The 13,406-nt window shown below is 44.0% G+C and overlaps 1 protein-coding gene across 1 annotated transcript; it reads right to left on the bottom strand.

Moving 5' to 3' along the window:
• Window positions 1-461: 461 nt before the first annotated feature.
• Window positions 462-11,236, bottom strand: LOC139640806 (centrosomal protein of 120 kDa-like; the record flags this gene model as incomplete). The annotated part of the gene is made up of 12 exons (XM_071514980.1): window positions 462-560; window positions 745-867; window positions 1,830-1,991; window positions 2,610-2,702; window positions 3,158-3,247; window positions 3,403-3,564; window positions 4,862-4,958; window positions 5,578-5,760; window positions 7,127-7,276; window positions 7,952-8,129; window positions 9,383-9,677; window positions 11,012-11,236. Coding segments are annotated over 12 exons (1,857 nt in total), but the record flags the coding sequence as incomplete, so codon positions are not given.
• Between the last annotated feature and the right edge of the window lie 2,170 nt (window positions 11,237-13,406).

Below are 13,406 nucleotides of genomic sequence, written 5' to 3'. Positions count from 1 at the left end.
TTGACCGGACTTCTTCTTGTGTTGTATGGCAACTGAAACAAGGATATGGAGTGATTCTGTTTACAACTGGCCAGCCAATAGCATGCTCTCTGCCTTGCCCCGCCCTCCTCTATTGGTTGGCGAGAAGACAACGTTACTGTTTCCTTTAACGCAGCATCGAGAGGTAACTACAGGCCTTTTGAACCCACAGTGAAGGTCTTCGGCTACAAGACACTTGAATCATGCTGCAGGATCTGTTCAGAGAAATGTTGATGCACATTTTCTGCCATTTTTGGAACTCTACAACTAGTCATCATTCACTTCTGTCGTTTTTTGGCTGATATGAAGCAGTCGTGTGTTTGGTTGTCCTGTGAACTTTCATGGAGTTTCCACTGACATGAAGTAGATGAGTACATAACAGACTTTTCATTTTGCAGTGAGCTGTTCCTTTGCGAAGCGTCCCTTCCTGTGGTGTACGGTACCTGTTTGAACCTGGCCAGCTCTTTTAAGGCTCGCCCCCACTGCTGCTTGTAGTGCAGCTTGGACTTGGTGGTGGACTCCAGCTTCCTCTCCAGCTCCACCTTAACAGTCACAGAGCAGAAACATCAGTCCAAAGCACCTGAAACGCTCCGGACAGAGTTATAATACTGACACTGTAGACTAACACACCTGCTCTAGACTGAGCAGGTTGATCTCTTATCTGATGTTCTGAATAATTAGTACTAATTATACTGGTAGAAATACTAATTATTACGAGTTAAATACCTTCTCTAGACTGAGCAGGTTGATCTCTGACTGCAGTCTGATCTCAGGTCTGACATTCTGCTGTTCTCTGAAGAGCTGGAACTCCTTCTCCAGCTGCTTGTACCTGGACTCCCCATCTGCTATCTGGAGAATAGAACAGAATGGAATGGGATAGGATAGGATAGGATAGGACAGAAGAGAAGAGAAGAGAAGAGAAGAAGAGTTGAGTTTATTATTTATAGATTAGCACAGTGGTTCTCAACCTTTTTGGCTCATGACCCCTTAAAACAAAGCGATGTCTACTCGCAGTCCCGGTCACAAGCAAATAGAGTTTAAACCAACGAATGATTTTCCCTTTTCAGGTCGTTTCATTTGATTCATTATCAGAGGAGGCACAGAGGCTAAAAACAATTCAGTATTTTACAAGAAAAAAAGTAAAAATTAAGTAAGAATCTGAAAAAATAGACATGATAAAACATTTGTATAGTAGAAATATGTTTTTTTCCTATTCCATAAATCACCCCGCGACCCCCCCCAAAATTATCTTGCGACCCACTGGGGGGTCCTGACCCCCAGGTTGAGAACCACTGAATTACAATGTGACAACGTCCTCAATGCCTGCAGTATCATATTCATACACACATAGGTACACAGCCAGGCTGGGCGATATAGTGAAAATTCACCAAACCCGACACTGGCTCTCTCTCACCGACCAGATGTTCTACATGTCGGTCTGTTCAGTGAAGACTTTGTCAAGTAGCCAACTTTGTATACACAGTTTCATTTGTGTTGCTTCAGTTAAACTGAGAGTCGAGCTTCAAAGCAGCAGAGCGAGTGTAGAATCAGCTGTGTCAAGCCAGACAGAGGAGGACAGAATAAGACAGGAAGTAAGGTGGGTTTACCTTCAAAATAAAAGCATACCTTTTATATTTCTGACACTAACGGTGAATGTAGTATTTTCTTCACCGGGGTTAGAAAAATAAACAAATTATCGTTTCATTTATCATTATTGAGGTAAATATGACAGTATACAGTGATAATCTCAGGCCATATCGCCCCGCCCTAGTACACACACACACACACACACACACTCCCTCTCCCAGTACCTGCTGCAGCAGCCTGGCTCTCTCCTCCTCCATCAGGCGGGCCTTGTCTCTCTCCAGCTCCACCCGGTGGTCACAGTCCAGCCTCAGCCTCCTGCTGCTCTCCTGCTGCTCCCTCTGGCTCAGGTCGTGTTCGGCCCGCAGCTCCCTCTGCAGCCTCTGGGTCTGTGGGGGTGTGTGTGTGTGTGTGTGTGTGTGTGTGTGTGTGTTAAAACCAAGATTTCATGGCTTTCTGACTGCTTTAGATTTTACACAGTGGAGATTAACAGCAAATATGGGAGAAAGAGGGAAACCTGAGGCCCTGTTGTGTCTGAAATTAACTTTCGGCTCACTTGCCAAGGGCCAGGAACTATTTATGTACCTGCCAAGAATCATTTTTAGCGGTCAAAATAATTAATATACATTTTTCATAGAAATAAGTCACCCCAAACCTATTTTAAAAGCCGTTTTGTGTGTATAGTCAGACTCTGTGTGAAACCAAATCCAATAAAGAGGCTGCAAGATTTAGAGTTGTAATTTAAAACTTGCTCACTCACATATGAAATGTTTATTTTTTCTCTTTCTTTTTCTCTTTGGTGCCTCACACCTGCTATATATGGGGAGTAACATCAAGTTTCAGCTAGTTAACCATCCAGACAGTAGAGAAACCGAAATTTAGATGTTACCACTTTGTGTAGAGTATAAAACTGTACAGTGCAGAGTGTGTTATCAGTTCATTCAGTCATATATACTGCATAAGGTCAATACTGTGACGTATTGTATCAGGGACTCATCTGGACTCACCTCCATCTCAGTGTGAGCCAGCTGCTTCTCTCTGTTCTCCAGATCAGACAGAGTCTTCTGCAGCTGCTCCTCCAACAGGTTATACTCTACCTCCTGGAGAGAGAGAGAGAGAAAGAGAGAGAGAGAGAGAGAGAGAGAGAGAGAGAGCGAGAGAGAGTGGGAGGGAGGGAGGGGGAGGGAGAGGGAGAGAGAGAGAGGGAGGGAGAGAGAAGAGAGAGAGAGAGAGAGAGAGAGAGAGAGAGAGAGCGAGAGAGAGTGGGAGGGAGGGAGGGGGAGGGAGAGGGAGAGAGAGAGAGGGAGGGAGAGAGAAAGAGAGACAGAAAGAGAGACAGAGAGAGAAACAGACAGAGAGAGAGAGAGAGAGAGAGAGTCACTAACAGCCAGTGGGTAAAAGTGATAAAAGTTCTCCTTTTCCCCATTTTAAAACAGAAATGTCTCCTAAGTCCATATGAATATGAATTATTGTATTATCAGTGTGTGTGTGTGTGTGTGTGTGTGTGTGTGTGTGTGTGTGTGTGTGTGTGTTCAGGTCGGTGTTGACTCTCTACCTTCTTCTTGACCAGAGCTTCTCTCTCTCTGTCTCTCCTCCTCCACTCCTCTGCCAGCGCCTGCATGTGGCTCAGCTCCTTCTTCTTCAGCTGACACACACACACACACACATCAGAAACGATTAACAACAAACAACAGTTTTTTGTTTTTTTTGGCAGTGTGTCCCATACGCTTTATCTGGGCCGCCTGCCTGGAACAAAGCATATGGGACACACTGCCATCCTGACCTTCCACTCCTCTTTACCTGGCTGTCGAACAGATCCTCCTGCTCCTCCTTCCACAGCTCCAGCTCCAGGGCCGTGCGGTACTCCAGGGTCTCTCTGGGCGGGGCGGGGCCCGGCGGGGCGGCGGGGGGCGGGGCGGGGGCGGCAGCAGGTCCGGGCGCCGGGGGGTGGGAGGACTTCTGCTTGGGGGCCGGACGTTCGTTCTGTTGCTTTGCAGGAAGATACAAATCAGGATTACTGTAAAAACCTGAACGGAAAGCCAGGGGCCGGATTCACCAATGTGTTCTTAAGATGGATCTTAAGAAATGACATAAGAGGAAATTTTAGGAAGTTCTTAAGAAGGCTCTTAAGTGCAATTCCTCAATATTTTCTTAGTCTCAGTCAACAGTCTCATTTCTTACAAATTTCTTTAATTTTCCTACTTAAGAACCTCTCAAAATAGGGCCTGAATTAATTCTGGTTAATAAACTTTAGGCTTGCTGCCATTGAGGCTAGGAGACAAGGCTAGCAGGCTAGGAGACAAGGCAAGGAGGCTAGGAGACAAGGCTAGGAGGCAACCCAAAGTGCTTCCATCTACAAAACAATTGGGGAAAAACCTATTTAGAGCAACTAGAGCAAAGATTTAAACATTGGTTGCTGTTGGTAACTGTAAAATTTGCAGCTTATTTCCAACAGACATGAGACAGAGGCCTACCTGGCCCTACACCAAATAAAGCTTTACAATAAATGTTCATCTTAATGTTAGGTGTAGGGGAAGCTATGAAGAATTTAAACTATAACATAATTGTTGAAAATTACCTTTACCTTTTCACTGTAGGAGTTTTAAGACAGGTGAAGGGCCGTCTTAAAGTTAAGAAAAAAATCAAGAACAAATTTGAGAACTTTCATTTCAAGAATACCATTTAGTTTTTTCTTAGGAAGAAACATAAGAAGAAAGTTAAGAAAATATGTAAGAACTGTTTTTGAGAAGAGCATTTTTTCCTACTTTTTTTCTTAAGACTAAAGTTAAGAAAAAAATGGCACTTGAGAAGATTTTTTTTTCTTAAGAGGGTTTTGTGAATCCGGCCCCTGGTCTCAAATAACAGCCTGAGTGTTCCAGCAGTGTGGAAAACTTGGCGGCCATGTTTGAACTGATTAACTTTATAATCCCCATGGGGACATTTTTCTTGTGGGTAAGTGTGTACATTAAAAATAAAAAGTAAAGGGCTTGAGAAACAATGCAGACAACATAAAACATAAAATTCAAGTCATATAAAACACAAAATATGAATGATAGCAGTGTGTTTATCCATATAGAAATACAAGATAAAAGGTTTCAGGGATATAATTAGCATATTACAATGAGTTCATGCTCAAAGTATAAGGTATTCATTTGTAGAATAGTGATTTAACACTAGAAAGGCTAAATGAATTTCGGGAGATTGTGTCTCAGAAACACACACACACACACACACACACACACACACACGGCTGCCTCACCTGTGAAGAGTCGGAGACGATGATCTCTTTGGCTTTAACCAATCCCAGGTCCTCCAGTGTCGTCACATAGTACAACTCTGCCACCTTCTCATAGGGACTGGATGGACACACAGACACACAGACAGACACAGACACACAAATTATATTGTCGCTGTCAGGTGAAAACCTTGCGCCCCCAAAATGTCTCTTTTGGACATTATCTGACGAGGTTTGAAGGGTTTTCAAAAGCCAGAAGCACGTGTGTCGTTTTCTCAACCCACAGAGGAACATGTAATGCTTCAACTGAAGGGAAAACATAAAAAAATTAAAATGGAGTTATGAGGTTTTCACATGACAACACTGATATATTACTGTTGATCACTGTTCTCGCTGGTTTCAGAGGTTGGATTCTGTCTGCTGAACCTTATGACCCAGCTCCATCATTACCAATTTATAGGTTATTATTTACTTCTACTGTTTTAGGCGTTAGTTACACTGCTCCTCTGTATGTTAAAAACCCAAGACATGCTACTACTGACATTTTATAGTGTTGGCAAGTCTGTCTCTAAGGCGGTTCCCAGGAAGGAAGGAAAGAAGGAAGGAAAGAAGGAAGGAAAGAAAGAAGGAAAGAAAGAAGGAAAGAGTTATTGTTATTGTTCCTTTTATTAAAGGTCATCTATCAGTCAGTCAGTGTCGTCCACCTCTGTTTTAATAAAATGTGTTTAGTGTTGCTCTACCTGTGTGTTTTGCGGACAGCTGTCCGGTCCTGGTGCGTCTGTCTCCAGCACTGCTCTCCTGTGGATCCCAGGAACCTGCTCCTCTCAGCACTGAGCAGGTGAGACAGCTGGATGGAGGCCGTTCCTATCAGCTGGTCTCTGCTGCTGGAGTCTCTGTGCCACACCTCCACCACCAGAGGCACTCTACAGCACAGACAAGCACACAGAGACGGTTACAGGTCATTACATTACATTACAGGGGTTTCCCTGCAATGTAATGTGACAAAAGCAATGCTGAACTCAGTGTGAAACTGCACCATCTGCTGGCCAGAAGTAACATTGCAAGCATCGAGGAGCATACTATTCTGGGAATGTAACATCGTTAGATAAACTGTGGGGAACATTAACGTCATACTATCAGCACACCCTGTCAACAATGTAGGTACTTTATAAGGATAAGGATGTTTTTATGTTTTTATAAGGATGTTTTATTGTCATTCCAGAACATGTTGTACATGAAGGGGAATGAAATGAGGTACTCAGGTCCCAGTTCAGGTAATAGCAATAATAAAATCAAGAAGAAAGCACACAATAAAAACACCATTATAAAAATAAGTAAATAAATATATAAATGTAAGTATAAATATAAAGTGAGCAAAGTGTGAGGATAGGAATAAGACTGTAAACATCTGAAAAATAAACAAGGAGCCAAGTGGGCCCAAATTGCAACATGCCCTGATATGAAACAATAGTAATAATAGCAGCAAATTGTTCAGTGTGATTTGCAGCAGCATACCTTTTCTATGTTAGCAAGCAACACAAAAATACCTCTAATTATTTCCTTCATGTCACTGCAAACCACGACTTTTACCTTTTGTCTTTGCATTTCCTGATAGCTTTCTTAGCCTCCAAGTCAGCTGATAAGAATTCAACTATTCAAACACAATACTGACAAACTGAAGCTGATATATTAAAAGGGAAATGGTAGATAAACATATGTAGGTGTGAATGTATTCATTCAGAGCCACTACCACTCTGACTGTTTGATTTCCTGTGGGGAAAGGAATTACATCTGTTAGCAAAAACAAACATATTTAATATAACAAAGAATTATATTTTGAAGAGAGAAGGACAGAGAGGGTGTGTGTATGGGTTTGTGGAAGCATGTGCATCTCCCAAATTCAAGTTTCATCTTTATTTCTACCAATGAGCAACTGGTTTCACAGCAAGAATTTAAATCACCATCGCATAAACAGACTGACAGACACAACAAACAGTCAGTCGCCAAAGCAAAGTTTCAGGCAAGCAGTGTTAAGAGAAATCACTTCATCATCATCATCACAACTACCTTCACCACCAATATTGATGACATCATCAGTGATCGATTAACAATCACGGCCTTCCTCCTCCCTCTGCCGACATGTCTGTACGTACTCTGCTGCATGCATATGAGTATAAGGACAAATTAGGTGCAAAGGCATGTGAAATTAGAGGCTTTCCCTGTGTCTGTGTGTGTGTGTGTGTGTGTGTGTGTGTGAGTGTGTGTGTGTGTGTGTGTGTGAGCACCAACCTGAGGAAGGTGTCCTGTAGTTGTTGTGGCAGGGCGGCGAAGTCGAAGGCGCAGTAGGACTGAGGCAGGAACACCTCCATGTTCCTCTGCAGCTCCACAGGAGGGTTGGTCATGATGGGAGCCGCGCTGCCAAAGAAGTGGTACGAATACCTGGAATACAACACACACACACACACACACACTTTACTATCAGTTACTATTAGACTGTAATGTATAATACTCTACTGGATTGGCGGGCAGGTCGTTTGGCTGTTACAGGAGCTGCACTGCCTAAAAAGTGGTAGAAATATCTGAAATGGAACACAATATATGTACACTTTACTGTCATTTACTATTAGTATATAGTATAGTACTGTATTGGATTGGCTGTTATAGCAGCTGCACTACCAAAGAAGTGGTACGAATACCTAAATACAACACAATATACACTTCACTATCATTTACTATTAGACTGTAATGTATAATACTGTATTGGATCGGAGGGTTGACAGGTGTCATTCTAGTTTGGGATTTTTCATTTGATTTTACTTTTAGTTTTCAGTGCAGGTTTGGTTTTAGTTGTTTAGTTGTTGTTGTTTATTTTCCCTTTTAAATGCTTGGCTTTGGTTTAGTTTTAATCTAGTTTCAGTTCTGCTTTTGGTGTTTTTGGTAGGGGTGTTATCTTTTATAATTATAATTTTTATATTTTTTATAAGTTTGTAAAAGGTATTTTGTATACGTTTGCAACAGGTACCGTGTAATACAAACACCACATCATGAATTATTTTTTAAATTTATTTACATTAAGTTTTCAATTAGTGTTCAGTAACAGTAGGTGAGTTTTACCGGAGCGTGGCGGCGACAGGATGCGTCAGGCTGAGGTTCCCCAGGCTGCGCAGGTCCAGAGAGAAGCAGAAGTGATGAGCGGAGGAGGGGATGGACACCTTCGGACCCGAAACACTGACGGACGACGCTCCGCCCTCCGTCTGCTGCTGCAGCGGGACGGGACGCTCCGACTCTGCAGCTGGAGGGGGAGAGGAGGGGAGATGAGGAGGAGATGAGGGGGGAGATGAGAGTGAGATGAGGGGAGATGAGGGGGGAACAGGCTGAAGTTAGGGCTGAACAAACTAACAACTAAAGCCGAGCATACACTGTACGATTTTAGAAATGTTGTTGTTTAATTCCAACTCCTACTGTACTCCTACTGCACGAGTAAATCAAAGCCAAAGCTCACGATTTATGTGTCACACTGTACGGTCCGATCGTCAAGCCACGACCTGAGTGCTCACACTGTACGTGCAGAAAACGGCCCGTCGGCCCCTGCGGACCATTCTGGCTATTGACAATTGTCAATAAAGATTTGTTTGAAAGCTCCGAGGCAGGTAGAAGTTTGTTTGCTAGCAATAATGCTAACAAAGCAGCACGTTTCTGCCTTTCTGCCATCTGTGCCATCCTGTGTGCCGAAACTTCTAAAAAGAGGCTCTGGCGTATATGGACTTGCAGGTGGCTAGGAAGATGTGGACAGTATGGCTTGTCCATTTTGCAGAGAGAATTGGAGGTAAGATAGCTACGTTTTACTGTATAGATTGTACATTGTTAACTTGATAGCAAGCTACGCTCTGATTACTGTACAGCTAAGAACCTTTCTTTTTCGTTCATATCGGTCGTGATAGGAGGAGGAAACATCAAAGAGGCACGTATACTGTCGCCACAGCTCGACCAACCTGGCCTCCATATTTTCCGTCCACATGACGCGTCGTGTTGCCATGGCACTTTCAGACGCTCTGTTTGCCACTTCGCACAGGCGCAGTGAGAAAAAAGGCACTGACCTCGGGGAATCGACTCGTGGCTCTGTTTCAACTGTGCGAGAGCCTGACGACGGACGACCAACATTTCTGACATGTCAGAAATTCATCCGAACGTCCGGCGGCCGGTCGGGACCAGCTGATGGGTCCTCGCTCCCCCCTGTACGCCGCACGGCAAACGACGCCCGACAAACGACGCCCGACAAAGCTGAAATTCGGTCCAACTCTAAAATGAGTCCTGCGGCTCAAAAGTCGGGTCAGAAACGGGCTCAAATCGTACTGTGTATGTGCAGCTTAACTGAACAAAGTACAGATTCTGTCCAGATCCATGGACTAGATTGATTAGCATTTATGTGATTTCAGCCCTCTGGCTCCCTAATGATCAGCTGCCTTCACCTTTACGAAATCAGTCATGATGCCAAATCGTGGCTGTGATCAGTCTAAAAGTCGTGTAGTGTGTCCCCAGCCTTACCTGCCAGTCCAGCCTGGTGTCTCCCATGGTGCAGCTCCTCCTGCAGACTCTCTGCCTCGCTCTCTGTGTGAGAGGCAGCAGGAGGAAGAGGAACGTGAGGAGGAGAGGAGGAAGGGCCAGGAGGAGAGGAGGTGGGGCCAGGAGGAGAGGAGGCGGGGCCAGGGGGCGGTCGGACCGGAGACGGGGTACGACGTCTCTGTTCCGCAGGAGGACCAGAGGGAGGACGAGATGGAGGGAGGAGAGACGGAGGGATGGAGGGTTTCTGAGGTCCGTCTCCTCCTTTGCTCCCTAACAACTGGAGAAAGAGAAGGAGAGAAGAAGACAAGGCTGTCAATCACAACTGCACACTAACATCTAACATTATGTCTGCTCTTTAATGCTCATATCAGTTTCCTTTCCATCCACTTAGCTGTGGTCAAAATTCAAAGATGAATCCATCCTAAACCACGTCAACACCATAAAAAAAACAGCTATTGGTGAGGTTCCTTGCATTCCTGGGTCCATTTTGTTTTTTGGTGGTGTGTTTTTCTTCTTGGTGGATAACCGGCCAATCGTAGACGAGGTGACGTCACCACGGAGTTTGATATGAGAAAATGTTTCAGGATGTAAAACCTCAGCGGTAAACGTCAGAATCAAAGAGCGAGGGCTTCTTTCTAGAGCCGCCATTTTGCATCGAGAGACGTTCAACAATCATACAGGGAGAGATCCATGGTAGAAGACGAGAGAGACCAGTTTCTCCACATACACAGGAGCAGGAGAGAGACCAGAATGCACTGCAGCAGCAAGTAAGAGGACGACTTGCTTTTTCTTGACTAGAAAAACTCTCACTCTCTTGATCTTATTATTATGCTCTCACTACATCTCTCTTTCCACCTACACATATCTGCCACAGCTGAATGCAACAGGTTCATACCCCTTCTCTTTAGGTTGCCAAAAGGCATTCTGGGAAACGTAGCAAAACACTAACTTAAGTGGAAGTAGATGAGGCAGGTTGAGGGAAAGTGGGTACATCAAAAAGTAAATCACAACACTTAAAACACCTAGGGCTGCAACTAACGATTATTTTCATTGTCGATTAATCTGTCGATTATTTTCTCGATTAATCGATTAGTTGTTTGGTCTATAAAATGTCAGAAAATGGTGAAAAATGTGGATCAGTGTTTCCCAAAGCCCAAGATGACGTCCTCAAATGTCTTGTTTTGTCCACAACCCAAAGATATTCAGTTTACTGTCATAGAAGAGGAAAGAAACCAGAAAATATTCACATTTAAGAAGCTGGAATCAGAGAAATTTGACTTATTTTTCTTAAAAAATGACTCAAACCGATTAATCGACTATCAAAATAGTTGGCGATTAATTTAATAGTTGACAACTAATCAATTAATCGATTAATCATTGCAGCTCTAAAAACACAAAATGACTGCTGAAAGGAATTGAACATCTCAAATTGATGATATAGAACAGTCGAAGAATAAGGGTGGATTTTTCCTTTAAAGATATTGATTATCTGCATTAAATATTGTCTATCAGCAGCTTAAATCCAAAAGAATATCGGTATCAGCCTTCAGAAACTCATATCATCTGACCCCTGGTGTGTGTGTGTGTGTGTGTGTGTGTGTGTGTGTGTACCTGTGGTGTGAGCTCCTCCCTCCGCAGGGTGACAGCCACCCCCACGGTGGGCTGCAGGTCGGCAGGCAGGGCCGGCAGCTTCTGCTTGGCCCGTGTGGGAGGCTGCAGGACGAACGCCCCCTCCACCGTCCACGCCTCGCTCTCCAGGTCCACAGAGCCGGCAGACAGAGCCGAGAGAGAAACCTCCGTGCTGCCGAGAGAGTGGTTCCCACAGCACAGGTGGATCTGAGGAGGACAGACAGACAGACAGAGAGACAGGTGGAGAGACAGACAGACAGACAGATAGGGGGAGACACAGACAGACAGACAGACAGACAGACAGACAGACAGACAGACGGAGAGACAGACAGGTGGAGAGACAGACAGACAGACAGGGGGAGACACAGACAGACAGGTGGAGAGACAGACAGACAGACAGATAGGGGGAGACACAGACAGACAGACAGGGGGAGACACAGACAGACAGGTGGAGAGACAGACAGACAGACAGGGGGAGACACAGACAGACAGACAGGGGGAGACACAGACAGACAGGTGGAGAGACAGACAGACAGACAGACAGATAGGGGGAGACACAGACAGACAGACAGGGGGAGACACAGACAGACAAGTAGACAGACAGACTATCAGGTAGGCAGTAAAGCTGGGTGATATGGTTGAAATTAATACCATGATAATCGATATTTCGATAGCGATATAGTACACCACCTGTCAGAAGTCTGGACCCACCTGATTGAATCTTCTATGTTTCTCATTCTCTTAAAGCCATTTTGATCTAAAGGTTTCTGCTTAAATGCTTGAAATGAGTTTCTTAGACAAATATAAATAGTGAAGTTGATCCTATGTATGAATTCCTTTCCAAAGCCTTTGCCTTTCCATCAAGGCAAAGAATCTAAAATATAAGATAGTTTTGATTTGTTTCACACTTTTCTGTAGGGATGCCGCGATCGACCGGCCAGCAATCGGAATCGGCCGATATTCAGTATAAATATGAGATCGGAGAATTCCGATAATGCTCTATAGTCGCCGATTGGAAAACCGATCGATGACGCAAAACACGTGAGCCATTTCTCAGCGGAGTCATTGTCACATGCTAACTCACCTCAAAACACGTCGGCGGTGTGGATGTTCATTAAAAACACAAATCTTCATGGACAACCGGTAACGTCACAGTCCATCACGCCCGCTACTTCCCCTCATTTAATTCTCTGCTTATTTAATGCATCAGTTCATCTCATGCCATGTGCGTTTGTTTCCATAACGGTCTGCACTCTGAACTGGACGACGGTCCAGACCCTGACAGAGGAGAGGCAACTGAAAAGTCTCATTTCTCTCTCTCTTAAGAACATTCACTTACACAAAAACAAAGACTGAAACGGATATATATCTTCGGAGGGAGTCTCCATTTATTTAACTGACTCAACAACACAGGCGAGTGGCAGCAGTCTGAGTCTTGTGCTTCGGTTTTCTCACTAACTCATGCTGCGCTACCTAGAACGCACATGGTTTTGTTTACATAATGATCAAGTAAATATTGAGGTAGAAAAAAAGAAAATGTGGATACTTTTTAACCAGGACTCAATTTGATGGATGAAATGTATGTAAAATGGAAACTGTTAGACCTATAATACTGCTATACCAGCTGGTATAACACAACAAAAAACTATTGGTATGGCCAATCAGTATCGGCAGATATGGCTCACAGACGATCTGCGTTTGGCGGCAAAAAACGCTGTCGAGGCATCCCTACTTTTTTGGTTGCTGCATAATTCCATTTGTGTAATTTCATAGTTTTGATGTCGTCACTATTATTCTAAAATGTGGAAAACACTAAAAATAAAGAAAAATGTGGTGTGTTCAAACCTTTGACGGGCAGTGTATATCACAATAGTCTTTGGGGCCCCAGACCACCAGGGGCCCCAAAATGTTCTGAGTCATTGCATTTTGCAACATTTCACTAATTTCAATTGAAATGTGCAGCCAAGTGGGACCCTGACACACACTGACCTGCCTCAGGCCCGTAGGCCACAGTTTAAAATGATTGTTGGGGCCAAAGTCCCAGCCTCTATTGACATTGGGGGCGGTAAACACGATTTCTTTTGATACGGAGGCCCCAACCACAATTATTAAACTGCCACCTATTGATTGTATGTTTATGGGCAATACATTTAGTGAATATCATCCAACTAAGATACAGAGCATTAATTACTGTATATACACAGGTGGAGCAGGGGGTCTAGGTAAAGACAGTCAAACCTTTTCAGTAAATTTCAACATTTAACATTTTTCTTCGGTGCTTAATTCCCGCCACCTGTCACCTCGTATCCTTAAAGCCACAACCTGCAATCCAAATGTAAACAAAGGGAAACCCCACCACCTACAACTAAAGCTGGGC

Source organism: Centroberyx affinis, unplaced genomic scaffold, assembly GCF_046629955.1.
Source record: "Centroberyx affinis isolate AG114_WGS23_722 - 3 ecotype Tasmania unplaced genomic scaffold, CSIRO-AGI_Caff_v1 ptg010786l_1, whole genome shotgun sequence".
Classification (NCBI taxonomy): domain Eukaryota; kingdom Metazoa; phylum Chordata; class Actinopteri; order Beryciformes; family Berycidae; genus Centroberyx; species Centroberyx affinis.
The sequence above is the reverse complement of the archived record's forward strand: the minus strand, read 5'-3'. Positions and strand labels throughout refer to the sequence as shown.